The sequence below is a fragment of the Phyllostomus discolor genome, chromosome 3 (genome assembly GCF_004126475.2).
Source record: "Phyllostomus discolor isolate MPI-MPIP mPhyDis1 chromosome 3, mPhyDis1.pri.v3, whole genome shotgun sequence".
Taxonomy (NCBI): Eukaryota; Metazoa; Chordata; class Mammalia; order Chiroptera; family Phyllostomidae; genus Phyllostomus; species Phyllostomus discolor.
Genome location: NC_040905.2, coordinates 76,055,011 through 76,077,265, shown reverse-complemented (window position 1 = coordinate 76,077,265; position 22,255 = coordinate 76,055,011). Strand labels below are relative to the sequence as shown.

The following is a 22,255-nucleotide window of genomic DNA, read 5'->3' as shown; positions in this document are numbered from 1 at the left end:
TTTTGCTGGAAGAAGCTAGAGGTCCTCATGGGAGCTAGACTCCTGAATTTTATACCAAGCATTGACATTAATAAATGACTAAAGACTCATATGGTGATTTTGCTTTGAACTAAACGATTTACTGCTGCTTCTGTTGATATCAGTATTATCTAGAAATAGTAAATGTGCTATGACAGGGAAGGCTGACACCTGGCAGCCGATTTGTTCAAATTCTCCCATGCTTCTTTTTATCCGTGCGGTAGTTCTAAATTCAGAATGGTAGCTGCCTCTGGTGTTGTGGAAGGAGTATTTTCCATCTTGCCACCGAGGGTAATAAATTCAGCAATGTTATCTAAACACTCCACATAAATGAAAGATTAACGATCACTAAATCAAGACAGTGTTATAAAATACCATTAATCCAAGTCTCAGGATCCCCCAAGCACTCTGCATTATCATCTGCGTGTGATGTGATGAGACACCCCAGCATTCACATGAACGATGGACAAGAAAGAACTGGCGGTAGAAAACCGAGGGGTGGTTAGGGTGGCCGGAACACAGACCTGATGTGTTCATCATACCTGTTCTGCCTTGAGCAGCTACCGCTGTTACTGCTGGGCTGTGCGGTTTCCCTCATGGTGCTGGCCACCGATTTAGGGGGATAAGAATTAGCCAAGTAGAATAGGGAAGCAAAGTCCATTAAGCCAAATAACCAAAGACTTTGACTTACGAATGGAAGGTTCCATACTTGGAGACACATACCTTTGTTCCTGACCTAACAGGCTCTTTTCATTGTGTTTACCTGAGCACCAATATTAAGTACAAACTATGGATGAAACTTCAGCTGCTGGTTAAGTGCCAGAGGCTTGTATTTTTTTCAAGAATTAGTAATTTTAAGGTAATTTTCAGAAGCTGGGAAAGAGTATAGATTTCTCCCACATATTTGTTCCTTATTAAGTTGTCCAAAATGGGTTTCAAATAACTAAAACTGTGAGGTATGACTAGATAATTGCTAACATGTGTTGATGAGTTCATCAAATGCCAGGCATGGTCTAATATGTTCTATGTATTTTAACCTTATTTAATTCTTACAACATCTCTATGAAGTATACGTTATTGTTCCCATTTTAAAGATGAGAAAACTGAAGCTTAGATTAAAATAACTTACTTGAGGTCACATAGCTGGTCATGGTGAGTCTTGATTTGACCCCAAGCAATCTGACTACAGAACCCCAGCTCTTAACCACTATTCTGGGCAAACGAGCAATGTCTACAAAATTAAGCTGAAAGAGAGAAAATGTCCTTTTCTAAAAATGGAACAAATGATTTAGTCATTCTTAGGCTGTGGGTAGGACTGAGTAAGATATGTAAGACGCTTAGAACAGTGCCTGGCTCCCTAGTGTCTTTAAAAAGATGTTAGGTGTCATGACTGTCGTTGTGATCTTTTAGGCGAAGTTCACGTGTTCTGTATGCTTCAGCTTGCCTTATTTTCATAGGGGGCTTGCCCCCGGGAAGGTGGCACAGTGCCTTTGGTGAATGAGCACAGTAATTGCAAGCCTCGGAGCCAAACCCGGGTGGCACTTTGAAGAGGGGATTAAAGCACTAGCACGTAGCTGCCAAGTACCCAGCAGAGCTGGGATTGCAGTGTTTGGCAGATTTTCTACTCCAACATTCTCTCTGAAAGCAAGATTTTCCCAGTGATGTATTTTATGAACATGTCAAAATGCCACATGTTTCCTGTGCTTTTCCGATAAGTAAAACATTTAGAGTCTGTGCTCTGTCACTTTTAAATGCTAAATATTTTGGTTAAAAAACAAAGAATGCACCTCACCTCTTACTTCAGAGCACCCCGCAGGTTTATAGTTGCAGAAATTATGACTTCCTTTGCTTCTGTGTGTGCAGAGAGCTCGAGGCCAGGGTATGACCTGGCCTTTGGTATTTAAAGGATGCCATGCAGTCAGTTTCCTCACTGGCTTGGAAAACAACTGCTCGGTGGTTATTATGGATGGATTGTGTGTGTGTTCCCTTAACTTTGTATGTTGAAGTGCTAACCCCCAATGTGATGGTATTTAGAGATGGGGATATTGGGAAGTAATTAGAATTAGATGACATCATGATGATGGGGCCCTCATGATAGGATTGGTGTCTTTAATTTTTTTAAACATTTTATTTATTTAGTTTTAGAAAGAGAGGAAGGGAGGGAGAAAGAGAAGGAGAGAAACATTGATGTGCAAGAGATACATCAATTGGTTGCCTCTCACATGTCCCTCCCTAACTGGGGACCTGGCCCAAAACCCAGGCATGTGCCCTGACTGGGAATCAAACCAGTGACCTTTCAGTTCACAGACCAGCACGCTCAGTCCACTGAGCCACACCAGCCAAAGCAGGATTAGTGTCTTTAGTAGAGACACCAAAGAGCTCAGTGGGCATGGGGGGCAATAGAACTGGAATGGTTTCCAGCAAGCACAGCCATCACCCTAGGGTCACAGGCTTTTATTTATTTATTTTGAGGTTAGTAAGAGAGTGAAGAGAGGCTGGCAAGAGGCTGAGTGTGAGCCTAGAAGCATCAGTACCATCATGCTTCAAAGATCAAAAGGAAGGTGGAAGGTGATAACCAGACCTACATTTTTGACATTTTTCAGAGAGCTCATCCCAATTAAATGACAAATTTTTGCCTCAGGAATGTTGGTTTTTATTCAGGAAAAATCTGGTATGAACACAGATTAAAACAGAGTAATGGGAACAGTCTACTGTATTAAAAAAATGAACTTCCCTGTTTCAGGTTTACTTATATGAATGCTAATAGGATTTGACTTGGCTCCTTAGCAGAAGATTTGAGTCCCTCAGCATCACTTCAGCCAAAAGCATTAGGGTAATAGTGTCAGGGCCTTTTGATCTTGCTGACTAACCTGGAACTTGGCTAACCTGACTATATGACTATGCCAGAAATTGTGTTTAGGTCTGTTAATAAAGCATAATAAATTAAAATGAAGCTTCCTTGGGTCGTCTATCCCAGAACTGTTGTATTTTATTATTTGAAAATGCGGCTCCCTGTTTGCATACTGAAAAAGTTCAAGTGCCTAATTTATTTTGATTTTCAAAATTAATCTCCATGTTGATTTTTCCCCACTTAAGAAATGAAATCCTACGGTACTACACCCATGGATAATTCAGCAATCCATTCAGATAATGGCTAGTAAATGCCTGACATGTCACAGGCCACGTGCAAGGTACTGGGGATGCTGTGTGAAACGTAAAAGGCAAGGGCCCAACTCTGCACTTATTTGTCTTATATAGGAGGTAGAAGGCCATCTGTGATTCAACCCATTTTTCAACTTTGACCTTGATCAGTCTTCTCACGTTGCTGGGGCCAGGACACAGACTGTGAGGCAGCTCAGCAGATGACAGACACCATTCAAAGGAGCAGGGGGACAAAGGACTGGCATTGTGCAGTCTGTGTTGATGGAAAGCAAAACCGCCCTTGCAATACAGTTGACAGGCTTTCATATTAAAACAAACCTTGAGCATTTGCAAACAGAACGACAGACCTGTCTGTACTGATGCAGAAACTTGTCACCCCCGCTGGGCAGCGCTGTACAAGAAGAGTGCTGGGTCGGACTGACCGAAGATCAGCAGAACCTGAACAGTGAAAGGGGGGCCATGTGAGGTGGTCCCAGACAGGACAGTTTCCAATCACATGGATTCAGTTCACCAATATCCAGTAAGGGGAGATTGGAAATTTATATCAGAACCTGTTGCACTAATTTGCAGTTTACTATATATACTTATGCTCAGGTAAATTGTATAATAATCTGTGTGTGTTCTCATTTCATAGTACAAATTGAATCATTTTAATGTCCCTTTTTTGTCATTAAAAGTCATGTATTAGGGAGTACTTTGTAAAATATATGATTGTCTAACCACTATGCTCTACACCTGAAACTAACACAAAATAATATGGAATGTAAACTGTAATTAAAAAATAAAATTTAATGATCTTTTCCTCAAAAAAGCCATGTTTCAAAGGCTCACCAAAATGAAAACTCCGCAGGCAGGGACCACAGCTTTACTGAACTCACCACTATACCCTCAGCACCAAGCACGGTGACGGTGCACATGCCTTTGTCGCGTTTTCTGGCTGCTCAGACCTTCTGACCTCGTGTTTAGAAAAGGTCTCGCCTTACACATCCCACCTCCCCAAGGTGGCAGCCAGAAAAAAGTTTCCCAGCCTCTCCTGCAGCTAAGGGGCATGTGACCCAGGCTCCACTATCTGTATCCACAAGGACTTCTACTGAGTAGCCAGCAACACAAGGTTCAGGCCTTACCCGAAACCTACTTTCTTTTAGTGGGAGTGAGGAGCGTCAGGCTTTCTCCTTCAGTAAGCTTTCCCCAAGCATTCCCCACCCATCTCCAGGAGGCTGGGTTATATACCTCTTCTCTTGGTCCACTTTTTTATTGTACTTTCCCATTGTATTATAATTACTAGCATATTTTATTAGGTTGCAGTCTGCTGTAATATTTAAGGTAATACTAGCTGCTCTCACAAACAAACCAAAATTATACAGTGAATCAAACACAAAAGAAGTTTTCCTTTCCTAATCGTATAAAGTCAAAACAGGGCACCTGGGATCAGCAGACAGCCCCGCTGCAGGAGATAATTCAGGGGTCCTGACATCTTCCATCTGTGGCTTCACCATCTGTACCACATGGCTTCCCAGGGCGCCGTGCCCATTTGAACAAGGCCCGAAGGCAAAGGGCTTGGAGAATCACACACTGGGGGGCTTATGAGCCAGACCCTGCAATGGTCCTCATCACTTCTGTTCACATTCTATCACTCAGGGCTCAGCCGCACGGCTACCCCTCACTGGCAGATACAGTCCAGCTTCCTACAGCTCCTTCCAGGTGAGAGTACACAGACAACAGAAAATTATGATTAAAGTGTCATATCTTAACTTTCTGTCTTTTCTCTTGCTTCTTTCTTCCTCAGCTAGAAAAGGAATTACAGTCAGAGGCCTCATCATCCAGTAACTCTCTGTAAATCACAGACAGATGTGGCTCTGACCTGGCTTCCCTTTTCTTGGCTCTCCAATGCTTTTGTGCTAAACATTTTTGTGGAGGCACATACTCATCAGATAGTTATTTCTGAATGCTTTGCCTAAAACTGCTTTTATCTCTGGGCTCCCTGTGTGTTAATTTGAAAGAGAAAGTGCTTAGCGTGCAGCCGGGGCACCACATGTGTTCCGACTAGCTGGCACAAGGAAGCATTAGGAGGCTCCAAATCATTGCCCACTGGCCACCCACAGGCTAATGAAGAAAGCATCTTTTTCTTTTCCCTGCTTCTCCTAGGAGCCGTATCAGCAGCCAGGGAGAGCTGGGAATACGACTCGGGTGCCAGGGACCTCCACAGCCCAGACCTCCAGAGTCAGTCGGCTCTGCAGAAGCTTCTCGAGTATGGCGGGAGCTGTTCGCACCAGCAGGCTGCTGCCCTCCACAAACTGCTCACACAGGCCCCTCGTTTCGGCAGCTCTGTGGGAGGAAGCTATCTAGAACTGGCCAACACGGTGAGTACGTTCTGGTTCACAGAACGCGTCTTCAGGCCTGTGTGTATTTCCACTGCAAATATTTTAATTTTGAGCTCCAAGGAACATATCAGATATTGTCATTTTTAATTATCTAATAAGCATTGTACGGGTTCCAGCATTGCCAATAATGTTCAATGCTCCAAACACTTATGGCTGGTGACCTTACTCATTATTAAGAAAGAGCAGAATGGACTCCTAAAGTGTTTTTGGTCTCTAAGTTAGACTTAATTACTAGAATATCAGTAATAGCTTTTCCACAACTAGAATACTTCTATGTTACCAGACATTACAAATTAATAGTATATAATCCTTTCTGTTCTCTAATTTGGACTTTTCTCATTTGAAAACCAAAGAGGAGAGTAGGTTTGATTTTGTTCCTGCTTGTACTTTTAAAATATTTTCTGTTGAAAACTATGGCACAACTTAGAATGTAATTTTGCTTAGTTTCACCTTCCCCTTTCCTTTAGGATGAACCATTACCATGAGGACCCCTGGGTGAAAAGCCACTGTGTTCCCTTCTGAGTTAGCTCTGCGGAATGAGGGTGGGTGGTTGACGGCCTGGACCATTTCAGGTGATGTGCAGTCAGTTTACAAGCTGAGATGGCTGTCCAATCATTGTGGACAGGTCCATAAACCTACCTTGCTTCTTGACATTGAAGTCTGAATGGTGGAATAAGTATCTTAACAACTTTACTTATCTTATGTACATTTACAGTCTGTTTTGATGTAGAGCAGTGGTTCTCAGATATTTTGTGTTTGAGGAGCATTTTCTGATGCAGACATTTTTGGGTCATGTCTGAAGGAACTAACAATTCCATATAAGCCAGAAATAATTAAAATACAATCATTAGACAAATCCCAATTAAAGAACATTTTATAAAATACCTGACCAGCACTCCTTGAAACTGGCAAGGACATCAAGAGCAAGAAAAGTCTAAGAAAAAGAAACAGGTGCAGCTAACGGGAGCCTAGGAAGGTATGACAGCTAAATGCACCATGGTCCCTGAATGGGACATTAGGTATAAGCTGAGGAAACCTGAATAAATTCTAGACTTTAGTTAATAATGTATCTATGTTGGTTCATTAACTGTGACAACTACACCATAATAATGTAAGATGTTAATAATAGGGGAGACTGTGTGTGAGGTATGTGAGAATTCTCTGTCCTATTTTTGCAACTTTTCTGTAAATCTAACACTATTATAAAATGTAGAGTGTATTAAACACACACATACACACACAATTACTACCAGGGCATGCCTATGTCTCATGTAATCTGTAAAAGCACCCATACATATTGCACTGTCTATCACTGGGTCACCCTTGAAGGACATTCTTGCACAGTTTAAGTAGAACCATTGCCTATCCTAACCTTGCCTTGCTCAGGACACTAGGCAAGCATCAGTAAATACGCCATCTTCCTCAGGCGTGGGCTTGGACTCAGGCTGTGCTGTTACACAGGACTTGCAGCAAGTCGGACTTTCCTCTGTGCTGTATCAGCTCAGCCTTGTTCAGAACAAACGTGCAAGAGCAGTGTGGGTTATAGGAAGAACCAATTCATCAAATTTATTTTGATCAAAGTTGGCATTCATCAAAACACATTGATCAAAATTTAGTGGCACCTGCTGTGACAGATTCAGGTTTCATGGCCCACAAGTTTTCAGCAGCAAACCTACTATTGAAAACTGTCAGAGTTGGCTATTTCCTACCTCTGCGTGGCTCTTAGCCTTTTTCAGTAACCTCCTGGGTTTCATTCTGTTCTTCCTCCTCTCCTGGTTGGAGGCTGGCTCACACCCTGCTTCCCAGAGCTGGGATCTCTCTGTGTGTCATTGGTAAAGCTTCGGGCCTGATGTAACTGCCTGAGATGACCTCTGTAAAAGCCAGTGTAAGAAACAATCCTTTAAATGTCAAGCACCCAGCTCGGGCAGGAATGTTCACATTACTGAAATTTATGAACTACACACTTAGAGTTTGCACACTTTTCTATATATATGTCTATAAAAGCTTATGACAAGCACATCGTCGATGATAGTGACTGTTAATTGGAATACAATGAATAAGTAAAAAAATAGCTATAACTCCACAAAGAAATAAAGATGGTTATACATACTCACTTAAGATGGTCCCTTGGCGAGAACAAGCCCATAAATTCAAATACAGGCATTGAAGTCCTGTGATGGGGATTACATTATTTATTTTCTCACTGAATTGAAAAAAAATTAAAATACTGTTTACACTCGCAGACCCTCAATAATGTTTTGGACCCTTTGGGAGAGGGCATTGTGAGCCCCACCTCTTCACCCTTCCAGTATTTTCATCATGTGTCATGTGACTGACATCCGAGTCCCCCTGTCAGATGTGAGAAGTAGTAAACGATAGTCGTTTTCTCCATTGTGCTCAGGGTGGTTTGTTTCATAGCAACAGTGGATGCAGGGTCTGCTCACAGGGGCCCATGGAGCCCGGTCTGAGAAATATATTCCTTATTGGTGGCCAAAGAAAGCAAATAACCTCTCTAGACTGCACACTTGGGCAATGCCTTCCCTTACATACTCACATGAAAAATAATTTATGTTCCTTCTAAACCAAATGCTAAACTAATAAAATTCAGTTCTATTCTTTTTTTTTAACTTTTAAGAGCAAAAACAATTTTATCAGTGCCTAGTTTAGAGACAGAATGCACACAGTAATCCACACAGGAAAAGTTTAACATAAAATTTTATTAAGTAGTAGCAGGGGGTTACCTACTGAGAAGTAAAGGAAACTCTAATGAATACAGGAGCAGCAAATGTAAAAGCAACCACTCCCTCTAATGTGGAGACACGGTACCCAAGGAAGAAAGACATGTAGAAGAGGGCCCTCTCCTCACCAGACCACATGGAAAGGGGCCCACTGGGTGGCAGAGAGGTTCCCTAAGATGCCACAGACCAGGGCTAGAGAGCAGGAAACCAGCCCTCTGGGATGTCAGCCCAACTTGCTAGGATGCCATCCACTGGAGAGTCTGCAAGACTCATTGAGCATCACTAAGGAAAATGCCCACCGAGGTGTCTGAGGAATTCCCTGGGAAGCTGCCTGCTGCAGTGGTGGCAAAACCCACTGAGAAGTCTCCCAAATGGTGCCACCGAAAATCCCTAGGGGTGAGCACCACTGGATGTCCTGGGCTGCTGGCTTCTACCCACCACAGGAACAAGTTGGCCAGCACAACAGAATCGGGGAGAGAATTCCCTTCTCCTCCAGTGTCCCTCCAGTGCCCCCAGTGGACAAAGGGAAAATGTTTACAGGGTCCATCTTCAGTTTTACAAGCAGAGCACGCAAAGGCGGATTTGGAGATAAGAGGCAATAAATTAATAATTGGAACAAGCATTTTTAGAATTGAGAAGTTTCTGGGAGCTTCCTACACAAGCTTTTACCATTCTAAGCATCTCTTCCTTTTCTTCTACCACCAAATACTTGCTTCTTCTCCTTCCGAATACAGTGGATATTATGGCTTTGAGGCTTGACATACAGTTCAAAACACAAAGGCAAGAAGATGATGTGCGTAGAAGCTTTATAGCAATCAGAGTTGCATCTGAGAAGCAGAATGGCTACACATGTGTAGAGGAAAGGGTTTATTATAAGGGATAGATCTTAGCCAAATGTGGAAGCTGGTAGAGCAGTCTATTAGGGCTGTTGATTCTGTATCTAGTGTTGAGCCTGAAGTTACTATTCGTCTAGCAGATGAGCAGATAAGAAGGAAGGCTAGATGTAGAGGAGAGCAAGGACAAGCCGAAATGCATGGGGACACATTGGGATCAAGGAGAACAAACTGGAACCTGCTTCTGTCTCTCACCATGTCCACCCGTGATGCTGTGGGTGACCTGCAGGAGAAGCTGGTGTCCATTGCTATAGAGCTGCACACACACCTGGCCCAGGACTCAGAGATGCTGAAGGAGGAGACCAGGTGAGAGTTGGAGCAAGCCTGCTTCACCACATAAGTGAGTGGCAGATGAGCAACAAGTTTCAGAGCATAAAAAAATATGACTTCTTCCTTTCCACCTTCTGAATTTCATGTATACTGTTTCTCATGACCATACAGAACCACACAGGAAAGAGAACTCGGGGAGCCTAGTTCCAGCTTGGCTAGATTGACATGGTGCCAAGCTGCCCCAGAGCAGCAGCAAAACTTCAGGTATAAGCTGAGTCTTATTCATAAAGCTATGAGCAAAGCAACGACAGACATTTTAGGTCGACAAAGAAGGGACACAATGAGAAAGATATATACCCTGTTCTCTGATGGATTTTCTCTCCTAAGATCCGTATTTCAGGGAAGAGTACAAGAAGAAATTATAATGTTATTGAATCTGAGTAGTGACATATTTAAGTATTATAAAATATAAAACATAACCAAGTTTTATTTTCTAGCTTCCACACTGACAAATTGCTGAACGAAATGCCAGTTTCTTGATAGATCCCTTCCCCATGCTACTTGGTTTTTAAAGTATTCATTATCAACCTTTTAAATTTTTTTAAAGATTTTATTTATTTATTTTTAGAGAGAGGGGAAAGGAGGAAGAAAAAGAGAGAAACATCAATGTGTGGTTGCCTCTCATGTGCCCCCAACTGGGGATCCAGACCCCAACCCAGCGTGTGCCCTGACTGGGAATTGAACGGGCGACACTTTGGTTTGCAGGTTGGCACTCAATCCACTGAGCCACACCAGCCAGGGCTGGCCTTTTTAAGTTTTTATTAATAAAGGAATTAATTGATGTTAATTAAATGCAATTATGTTATAAAAGAAGTCATGCACAAGGTATAAAGTATTGAACCAATACAGAAAGTTGATGAAAAGTTAGTCATTATTCATCTCCCCATCTCTCCTCATTTAAAAGGTCTTCATCATTTTTCTAATGTATCCCTGAATTTTTTATGCATCCCTGAATTTCTTGGATTTTTTAAAAAAATTTTATTGATTGATTTTAGAGGGAGAGGGGAAAAGAGAGGGGAACAAAAAAAGAAACACTGATTTGTTGTTCCATGTATTTACCCATTCATTGGTTGATTCCTGTATGTGCCCCAACCGGGGTCGGAACCCACAGCCTTGGCTTATCTGGACAGTGCTCCAACCAACTGAGCCACCCAGCCAGGGCTCCCTGAATTTCTTTTAATATAGGGAACTTTCTGTTTCTCCTTTTGTAATTGTAAGATGCTATAATAATTATGGTACTTGCAGATTTGGGATTACAACATTGAAATCTTTGGTCAAGAGGATGTGCCCTGACTTGAAGATAGGAGCAGTGCTCTTCCGGGAGCATTCTCTTCCGGGCATTGTTCAAAATTAAGAGCAAGAAATTATTAAGCACAGGGCATGCTTATTACTCTTTACATTTTCATCAAATTGGGGCAATACAAATAAAATACTACATTTTTTAGAGTGGCTACAGAAGGCTCTACAATATGATGTGAATGAAAAATTTTCAGAATCTCAAATTGGCACTTCCAAGTGATTGAAGCTGAATTTCAATAAATAAATAAATTTGGTTGGGCAGAGACAAACACATTAGGCTTTGTGATGTTAGTCATCTGAAATGCCAGTGATCTCTGGGGAAATGCACTGTGTAGCGAGTTTTCCCTGATATTTCAAATGATGACATGGCCTCCTTTCTGCACAGGTGAGGACAGTGGTGTCCGCCTGCTGCGTCCTGCTGCTCAGGCCAGCTTCCTTTAGAATCCTGTGGGCAAGCTGGCTCCAGTTTTCTGATTTAATTTCACACTTACAGTTTTGTTTTGTTTTTTTGAAAAAGTGATTTACATTTTTAAAGAAGCAAAACAAAACAGTTACATGTTGTGGCAATAAGAGTAAGTGAATTTTAAAAAAACAGACGTAGCGAGTTTTGCAACTCTTTTTATCCAGTAGTTCAAGCACCTTTTGTTCTTTAGGCTATAACATCTGAGGACTGGAATTTGAATTAAAGTGGTGTCTCTTTGTATGGTCATAATTATTAATACAATTCATCATTAATTGAACTTTATTTGATGCAGAATCCACAGTTATATTACTTTAGGAAACATGTCAAGTCTACACATTTCAGCCGATACAGAAAAAACTTCAAAATGTGTGCAAATAAATAAGGAGTATGTGTAGTAGTGGCAAGATAGATCAACATCTTTGTTTTGATATAACCACTTGACCAACTTTATAAAGACTGAGTTATTAAAAAGTCTTCACAAGTACTTTTTGATATCTAAAATACTCTTCAGGCATAAATTCGGGAAGAAGTTCTCACATCCTCTTGAAATCACAATACTCCTTTTGGGACAAACTTTAAATTTGATGGCAGTTTTCTCTATCCGTAAAAATGAATATGCTCTTAAAGGACTGATTGTTGCTGTTACTATTACTACTATGAGTGTAAAATCTGCAGTGACAGGCTATGTAGTTACGTGACTGGGTTTTAGAGGAGAGGCTCCCTGCCGTTCGTTTTGCCCCCTCTGCTCTTCACTTACCTTGTTTCCTCTGTGTCTTTGTCACAAATGGAAGGACTGAAGAATGAGTATAATAGCCAGAGGAATCTCCTTTCTTCCCTATAATCTATTCAGAGTGTGGAGAGATAATATGACTCTCCTTACCAACAAATTATCATCAATCAGACATACAAAAGTCCGACATACCATCCTTTAGAAGCTTTTCATCTTGGCAACGAATGTAATACCGGCATGGCACATGTTTGTGCTACAAGAGGATGGTGGATCCCAGATATTGCAATTTCATGGACTGCTAACACTTCAAAAGATTGAAATTTTCCAACTTTTTATGTTGCCAAAAATCAAAAGCCAATCTACCTACTGTCTAATATCACCACCATTTCATGAAAGAAAGGATTTTTTTGGCACCAAAAGTAGGTAGGTATCTCTAAGTAAGTAAATAAATGAAAAAATAATAATTTCATGAAAGAATTCACATTTGCTTTTGTTTTTCACATTTCTCCATTTCCTGATGGGAACCCTGGCATGCAGGAAGCCCTTGTAGCTGAATAACAAAGGATGTGGATTTTAGCGACATACACTATGTGTATGCTCTTTTCGCTGACTTTGGATGAGTCACTTAACCTCTTTCAGCCTCTGCATTCTCATGAAATAGGAATAATAATACATCCGTCCTATGGTTGTCATGGGGATGAAACACAACAGTGCAGAGAAAGTGCTGAATCCAGTGCCTCACACAAGTGGATGCTCAGTAAATGATGGCAGTTGCTAGCGCTGTTTTCCTTATCGAATCATCAAAAGTGCATCTTGAGAGTTCCTTACAACTGGATATATGTGGGGTAGAATTTGGAAACACAAACTTTAAAAGTTCTTAAGAAATGAGATTGCTCAAGCACATTTCAAGATCTTTACCAAGCAGTTTTTTATGAGCTAGGTAGGAGCTGCCTCAAAGATGTTGTCATTAAAAATTATGCTGAATAATCTTGTATGTAGAAGTCATTTGGGAATACCAGATCATGAAAAAGGATAATAATTCCTACCTGGAGATGAATCTAACCTCTCCATTTAAAAGATGGGAATATGGAGGCCCACACCAAAATTCTGCCTAAAGTCACACAGGGAGAAGCAGGAAAACTGAGGTTAGAAGCTGGGTTTCCTGATATACCTCATGCCACTGCCCTGGACTGGGGGATGTCCCGCATTGTTGGCAAGAGAAGGGACAGCTGCTGGTGGGAAATGAGGACCCTCGAGTCCTCTCCTTAGGGTGTTTGGGGTAGGACCCTGGGTCTCTTTTCTGCTCTGTCGGGTGGTACTGGGTTGCTGTTCTCTTGTCTTTTAATCCCCTCTGCAGAGCTAATGTTCAGCCATGACACCTCAGTACAGCTGATCATTTGTTAAAACGTTGGGTTGGCCAAAAAGTCCATTATGTTTTTCATGTAAGATGGCTCTGATAGTGCTTAGTTGTCTTTAACATCATTAAAAACAATTCTGTTAGATTGTATTACGACAGCTGTCATATCAACATACATTTTTTAAAAACTTACCAAATTGGCAAATTTTTGTGCAGCCATTTTAATATTGAAGATGTAAGAAAACAACGTTTTTGGCATATTATGCTTTATGACTTCAAGAAAGGTAAAATCACAACCAAAACACACAAGAAAGATTTGTGCAGGGTATGGAGAACAAGCCATGTGATCAAACATGTCAAACGTGGTTTGTGAAGTTTCTTGGTACTATTGACATTTTGGCCAAATAATTCTTTGCTGTGGGGCTGTCTTATGCATTGGAAGATGTTTAGCAGCACCCCTGGCCTCTGTCCACCAGAAGCCAATAGCAAGAGATAGATGACATACCCAAAATGGATATCCAAGTCAATAAAGTTTTTGATGAAAATGAAAAATGTGTCTTTCATGTTACAGAAAAAAACATAACGGACTTTTTGGCCTACCCAGTATTGGCAAAGTTCTGTTCCATGCCTCCTGTCCTCCTGGCTACCCAGTCCCATCTCCTAGGAACCCCCAGCACCTCCCCACATGCATCAGCCTGTAAGGGGTGATGCTGGCCCTGTAGGGGCCCCCAGGATGGCTGCCAGCTGGCAATTGTGTGCCTCTGTTCAGAATGCCAGTGGCTGTGACATACCAGTTGTTAAATATGCTTACTATCTCTTCTGCCCTTTTGGCAATCTGTTGGACTGGAACAACAAATCCATTTTTAGGGCCTGATAAGGGTATGGGCCCCAACAGATAGTGAGGTGGTGGGAAGCCATCGGATCTCACTCTTGTAATAATTTAAATTGTTTTTAAATCATTCTGTTGGGTAGTTCAACAGGGGTTCGTGTTTTATTCTGTTTCCTACTGTCTTTGGTATCTCTGATTAACAGGGATAAAGGAATTTTGCGAATTTTAGAGTACACACTAGAGGGCAGTGGCCCCATATCTAGACACCTGACAGTTACCACGTGCTTTGCATTTCCCTGCCCTCCATCATCTACGGGAGGGGAGCAGAGCCTCCTCCACATCACACAGACACCACTTATGTCTGAAGTGTTTTATGAAAACAGATCAGCTGCTTGGCAGCACCCAGTCATTCCTTGTAGTTTCCCTTCCATCCTTCCTCAAATGACTTGTCTCAGTGTGGCTTTAATAGCAGAGTTAGTTATTATTAACAACTTAATGACATTATTCTTTTTTTTTAAGACAAAGCAAAGGAGAGACAGGAAACATACATTCCTAATTTGGTAAGGATTTTGTGCCTCTTCGTATGTGCAGATAAAGTCGTGAATTAAGAATGATGAAGAAGAAAGGTTTGTGTAGAGGCAAAACCCATTTGCATGAGTCTGTAGAGCTGTCTCTTCTCCATGATTGCTAAACAGAATTGTGTTTCAACTTACTCACTTTACCTCTCCTGTCTGCTCGTAAGTTGGACAGAAACCTGCTGGCTCGGAGAGAGGCACAGTTGCTGTGTCTAATAAAAAGATAGTGGGGGCAGGGGAACAGTTTGAGTGGATTGAAAAACAGTGGAGCCACTGGGCAGAGTTCTGGAGCATTGAAGAGAGAGGTTCCAGTGCAGCTGAACAGCTTAATGGAGTTCAAGGTGAAAGCAAAGGGACATTAAGAAGTATGTCAGTGGATTGTCTGAGTCAACCTTTGGTAGAATTTGAGGAACCTAAATAAATAATTTGATTTATTTTAATGACCTTTGGTTGTTGGGCTATTTTTTGAAAGGGATAACCTATGTGACTGGATCATCTGAGACCCTAGGTTTACAAAAGTTACCTATGGAATGAATTTGCAGGGGTTTGTTTTTGAATTTGTGAGATCTGCAGATGTTGGTTCACTGTGTTTACTATTTGGCACAGATGGGAAATAAGATGACCTTCTTCAGTTCACCTAACCAGAGTCCTGAGTGGGAGAGAAGACACTTGGACCCTCATAACTGCCTGTGCTTTCCAGCACAGAGATGGGAACTCCCTCTGCATTTCTCCTGGTGTTGCGAATATTTATTGAGCATTTACTATATACTATGTATTGTTCTTTCTATAGAAGATCTTGCTCAATCCTCACAACAATCTTATGCCATACGTAAGGTTATGATCCCTTTGTACAGATTAAAATCCTCCCTGTGTAGAGGATTAGGCCTGGCTGGTGTAGCTCAGTGGATTTAGTGCAGGCCTGCAAACCAAAGGGCCGTTCGGCAGTTCGATTCCCAGCCAGGGCACATGCCTGGGTTGAGGGCCAGGTCCCCAGTAGGGGGCATGTGAAAAGCAACCACACATTGATGTTTCTCTTCCTCCTTCTCCCTCCTTTCCCTTCTCTCTAAAAATAAATAAATAAAATCTTTAAAAAAAAGAGTTTGAGGATTAGGAAGATTGCCTGGGATGAAACTGAGGATGCAGCAGACTGAGATTTGAACCCAGCTGTATCTGACTGCAGCTGAAGCTTGTAACCAAGATTTATGTACCCTCAGGGGAAGAAGCAATGATGCAAGCAATGCCAACACAAAATCATCCCTTCTCCTGACCAAACCTATAGAGTACAGTGCTGTCTCACATCCTGAATTGGGTGTGGATATCTGATCTTATTCCATCATAGTACAGAAATGTACTATGCGCTGGCTGGGCTGGGGTTAGCCTGAGCCATCTCTCTCTGTCTCTCTTTCTCTCTCTCTCTCTCTGTCTGTCTGTCTGTCTCTCTCTCTCTCTCTCTCTCTCACACACACACACACACACACACACACACACAAATAGAGACTTACTGGCTGGGTTTTCATTTCTCTGATTTTGTGTAAGACATTGTCGCTGGAGAGTAATTAAAACCCTGGTGGATTTACGTTGGGGCCTCCTGACATGATTGTGTATTTATCTATGCCTAGATGACAGGGAAGATTAGCATTAAATGCTGAGAGAAATGCTCCTGCCACTTTGACGCAGTTAGAGGCATCTATCAAAAATCACTTTGCAACTGAGAAACCTCAGTCTAATTGCCAAGAAATCTGCAGGCTTTATTCAGCTAGACTTAAAGGTAAGGAAAAAAAGAGTAGTGAGAGAGGTGGACCCCACCCTAACTTGTCAGTAGTCTCTTCGGTGGCGGAGGAGTAATCTCTTCCCCACTCCTGTCTCTCTTGGCTCTTTGAGGTAACCGTCCTCGTACCATGGATGCCGGCAAAACCTTTCCCTAGAGACAGAAGCAGGCAGAAGGACTGATGTGTTCCTATTACTATGAATAGTAATTGGTCACATTTGTTAAGTGTCTCCTCTCTGTTGGATTTTGATGGAAGGGCCTTGTCTGTATCATCTAGTCTAATCTGTAGATGGCCAGCCTCCCTTTCAAGCCTGACCCTCTCCTCCCCTCCCCCAACTCTCCCTTGGCCATTTGTTTCTCTGTGGGAGGAGGTGTGGAGGCACTGCTCATCTGTAAGAATGGCATTCACAGAAACTCAGGAAGAAGTAAGCATTGCCAGTGACTAAGGCAGCAAAGGATTAGGAGATCTATGAATTATAATGTCAATTCTACTTCTGTTGAGAAAAGGAATCATTTATTAACTGTTAGCTTTTATTTCTTGTTTACAGACATCAGCATAATGTTTCATACTAAAATACAGGGTCCTTACAGAAGTAAGGCCTGCTTGAGTATGGTGGGTAGGGTAATAATATGGGTGTAATAATTTATAGTTTTAATTTGAACGTTTCACCTACAATATCATATGGTGTGCTTGAGTGTGATATTGTTGTTACACAATTACATGCTTACGATTTTGTGATTTAAAAAAGGGGTGTTATTTGTGCTGCACCCTGTAAAATAATCAGTAGTACTGGTAACACTATAATACTCCAATGTCAACTGCCTCTTCCTGCTTCAGTGTCGGTGCCTGTTTGTGCCGTCTCGATTCCCCACTGTAGCCCAGAACTGGAGCTCAGGAGGATCTCTCTCTGCTCACAGATGAATTGGTGAGCAACACAGGTTTTCATAAAAGATGAGAATATGGAGATTTTTATCGCATGTAAATCGCCTCCCTCTACACACACATGTACACATGCACACACACACTCACCTCTTTTTAAGCAAAGAGGACCATCAGGGTCCACATTAGACACTTCCAACCTCTTGAGACCCTTCCCTGGCCCAGACTTGAGGCTTCTCTCTCTGCCTTGCACACCCTTGTCCTGGCCTGGCCTTGCTCACTCTTCTCTATTTCCTTCTCCTTCTTAGGAGCGATACAGATTCCTTTCCTAACATCATATGTTGTAGTCAAGAAACCCTCTTTTGTTACTAAACGTGTCCTTAGCATCTTGTCCTTACTTATGTGGTTCACCCAAGTATTCCTTTCACAGGAATTCTTCCCACAAGAAATTCTGGGGGAAGAAAGTTTTTATTTCATTATAGAAACGGGGCTTATTAAGACAGGATTCTGAAAAGAGGGACCATTTACAGCTTATTGACTGTAAGTAGTCTGATGTCATCCACCACAACCCAGACATCTTGTGTTGGGCAGTACTCGAAGGGGCTCATTAGCACTCGGATTTATGGAGTCGACTGAACGAGTGTTGGAAATGACTGAATCCACACTCTATGGTGAGAACCATAGAAAATTCATTATAAATGTAGTGTAGAGCCCTAACTGTACATAAACATATATGGTGCTCCTACTATGTGCCCTAACTTTCCCTTTGTTATGAAACCACATATAACCTTTAGCCAGACAGCCCTGGTTCTGAGTTCTTCTGTATGCCCATATTACTCTTGTCCCTAGTTTTGATTCATAGTTAGATGTTAGAAATTCAAACCATATCACACTCAAACACATTTTCTCCATTTGTGACCACTAATGGCTGTAATCTAGACAAAACATCTAATTTACAACCAAAGGTATAAATGAAACCCTGTTTGTTCATTGCTCCCCCCTCCCTCCCCCCACCCCCCACACCCTCGGAGTCATCTCAGGTTACTTTATTATAATGCAACCCAAATCCCCAGCTTTCACCACAGCTTTCCAGACTGGGATACATTTAGATCCATCTCTGTTGGGCCTTGTTGGCTAAAAATGTTTCCAGTGAATCCAGAAGGGTAACCGTAGTATCAGAGGGGTAAAACTAGATCAGGGTTGGCTGTGGCTGGATGGTTTAAATTCCTGTGCAATTTAACTGTAGAGTGGCTCCTTTTATAAGCAAAATGCAAGTTGAGGCTCTTGAAAGTCTGCCTTCGAATGAATTAAACCTTGATTAGAACGGCACCATGCATTGTAATACTTTCCATTAAGTAAATGGCTTTTACTTGTTCGATAAAATATTCAAGATTATCACTGAGATTTAAGTTTCTCTGGGCCCACAGCACTTTGGTTCTGGGTGATTGCCTAAGATAGCAACAAAAGACTTTGCAGAGAGTCGGATGAAAATGAGGATGGCTGGTGTGCAGGAAGGGAAGAATTTTTACTTCAAACTTCTTGAAGGTCATTGGAAACATATTGAAAGCAACTTGGGCAACCAGGACAACCTGAATTTAATATACTTCTCCAGAAAGGTTTTATTTTGAAACTGAAAATTCAGTTTGAACATTCTTATTGTGTGAATTCCTAAAAGTTTATCCATCTCTACAAGCACTGCCTGTACAATATATTACAGAGAGCTGTTGTCAGGATTGGTGGTGAGAAAGAACCTCTTCTTATTCCTACCCCCCACAACTTATTTATAAAAATGGTACCAACTGTAGCGAACAGTTCTCAACTTTTATGCTTCTTTTTGAATGGGCTGAGTAGGCTAAAATTCAGGAAACAAATGTTTATAAAATGGCAGATCAGACTTGGGTGAGGTGTCAGTCCCCTTTCAATTCTCAGAAAGAAATAGAGGTCATATTATTGGCGCTAGTGTGTCTCCCTGTATTTTCTGTGTATCCCAAACTACCTAAGATAAGCACTTATGGTTTTTATAGCCAAGGAGAAAAACTTCCTAAAAATGTTAGTTGTAATCAGTGTATATTCCATAGAGATAGGGATACTAGAAGAATGCTTACCAAAAGGAAGTTGAAAACAGTGTTTATCTTGGAGTAGTATTTGGATTAACTGATCATTTTAGTTTCTTTGCTTTTGCTTATTTGCTCTTGAAGTTTTCCTGCAATACACTTTACCTGCAAAATGAGTGAGAATTTTTCTGCAATGAGCATTTCCTACATAATAAAAATTGTTTATTTATATTTTTAAATCATACCTGGGCCCAAAAGTAAATATTTGTACTGTAAATTCGTTCTTGTTCCAGGTCAACATTCCAGGTTTAGCGAGCATATAACCCGCTCTGTGTTGGGAGGTGGGCGCATGAGGTTCAGAGGCTGCCTCAGAGAAGGCTCTGCGGTCCTGCAGAGGCCAGCAGATCCCTGTTGCTCTCCCCACTCCATTTGTTTCTTCCCCTGCAATGCTGCAGAGGCCATACCAGACCTGAGTCCGGAACAGCAGCAACAGTAATAGGAACCATAATTACATATTTGTGCCATTCCTCATACTTTTACCTTTCCTGGTCATTCTTATCCAAGCCTCAAGAGTAGATAGCAGGCTTGGCCTCAGCATTCCTTCCCATACTGCAGCCCCACTGAGGTTTTACAAACGGAGTAGATCACATTATTCTTCTGCTAAGGACCCATCAAAGGATTCCCAGTGAATATAATTTACGCTCTTTACAAGAGGCCCTGCTTGACATGGCTAAGACCACCTCTCTGACCTCATCTTTCCCACTTTCCTGATGGAATAGGCTCTGGCCACACACCCCCATGTATACTTCAGGACCTTCACTGGGTCCCCTTTTTCCTTTGGTTTCCTTCTTCCAGATGCTCTTCTTCCTCTTGCAGCTAATGACACCACCTCAGGACTGACTCCGTTTTATCTGTCTCAGCTTAAGTAGCTTCTTTTTTTTTTTTTTAAGATTTTATTTATTTATTTTTAGGGGAGGGAAGGAAGGTGGGGAGAGAGAGGGAGAGAGAGAGAGAGAGAGAGAGGGAGGGAGGGAGAGAGACATCAATGTGCGGTTGCTGGGGGTTATGGCCTGCAAACCAGGAATGTACCCTGGCTGGGAATCGAACCTGGGACACTTTGGTTCCCAGCCCGCGCTCAATCCACTGAGCTACGCCAGCCAGGGCTCTTAAGTAGCTTCTTGTTAAGCCTTTCCTGACCACTCTCTTTAATTAGGTGTGTTCTTACCTCTTACCCACTTCTTTCTGTAGTAGTTATTCATGGCAGCATAACAGATCACCCCAAATCTTAGTGGCTGAAAACAAGTAACATTTGGTGTCTCACCGTTTCTGCAGGTCAGTAACCCAAGAGTGGCCAGGCTGGGTTGTCTGACTCAGGGTCTCTCCTGAGGTTGCGGTCAAGACCTCAGCCAGGGCTGCAGTCATCCGAAGGCGTGGCTGGGGCAGGAGAATCTCTTTCCAAAGTGACTCGCTCACAGGCCTGGCAGGGTAGTACTGGATGTTTTCCATATCCAATTAATTGTTTACTTGTTTATTATTTGTTGCTCCCCACTCATTCATTCTCTGTACTCTGCACCCAGCCGAGTACCTAACACATAATTGATGCTCAATAAAGACTTATCAAATGACTTGGAAACCCCTACCTTCTCACTCAGCTGATTGTTTAAAACAGGAGGTATAAATAAAGATAAAATGAACACTACTGGTTAATGTTGCTTTCATCCAAAAAGCTTTAATTAAATCATTGGATGGGCGTAGGAAGTGTTGATTTCCTCGTTATTTACTGAAACGCTTTGATTTATTTCAGTCCCGAAGCTTGTAATGTATGATTTAATTTTTCATAATTGGTTTCCTTCATTAAAAAGGAAAAAAGTTTAAGTGAAACTCTTCATAACAGATTTGTCTTTTGTATCTTTTCATATGGGATCATTTCCTTTGTTTCAGTATATTCATGAACAGAATTTATAATACAGAAATAATCAAAATAAATATTTACTATCCCCATATTAGATACTCTTTTTTTTATTTTATTTTAATCATTGTTCAAATACAGTTTTCTCCTTTTTACTCCCAATCCAGCCCCCCTCCCATCCCTCCCCACTTCCTTCCCATTACCACCCTCCCCTTAGTTTATGACCTTGTGTCCTTTAAATTTAGATACTCTCAATAGGTAGGAATGACTTAAAAAGTCAAACTACAATGGTCACATGTTCACTTATAAATTTTCTCCAGTAGATGGTAAGATCTGGGAAGCCACCAACATAGCCACTGTGTGTCCTTGCACTCAAATGTGGTCCATGAATCAGCAGCATCGGCTTTATATGGGATTTTGTTAGAAATGCAAATCTTGGGCATCGCCCCAAACTAAGTGGATCAAAAGCTGCATTTTAACAAGTTCTCCATTCACATGCACATTAAAGTTTGAGAAGCACTGCTGTCCCTACAGAACCAGGCTTTGCATTTAAGGAAGTCTTTTGTACTTCAGAAAAATGGGGCATTTGCTTTTCTGGAGTCAGGTTCAAGAATGAAAGTCCCCGTCTTCTTGTAACTGAGAGGCTTGTAATCGAGGAGATATTTCCAAGTGTTCCAAGTGTTAACCACAAAACATCACCACCCTTTAGTTTCCCTGTGTGGTCGCCGCACCTGCCTGGTGCAGTCCCGCTCGTATCCAGAAGGCTGAGCTCTCATTTAGCTTTTACTGCAAATGGTAAACAGTGAAGAACCCATTGCTTCTCGTTCCAAACACTAAGGTTTGAAAAGTGGGGTCGAAGTTGCTGAAAT

At 41.7% G+C, this 22,255-nt stretch overlaps 1 protein-coding gene across 1 annotated transcript in view; it reads left to right on the top strand.

The window, feature by feature from the left end:
• Positions 1-22,255, top strand: part of MCC (MCC regulator of WNT signaling pathway) — a 392,112-nt gene that overhangs the window by 99,080 nt on the left and 270,777 nt on the right. Inside the window, 1 exon segment of the mRNA XM_028508357.2 lies at positions 5,326-5,540. Coding sequence (XP_028364158.1) covers positions 5,326-5,540 — 215 coding nt within the window.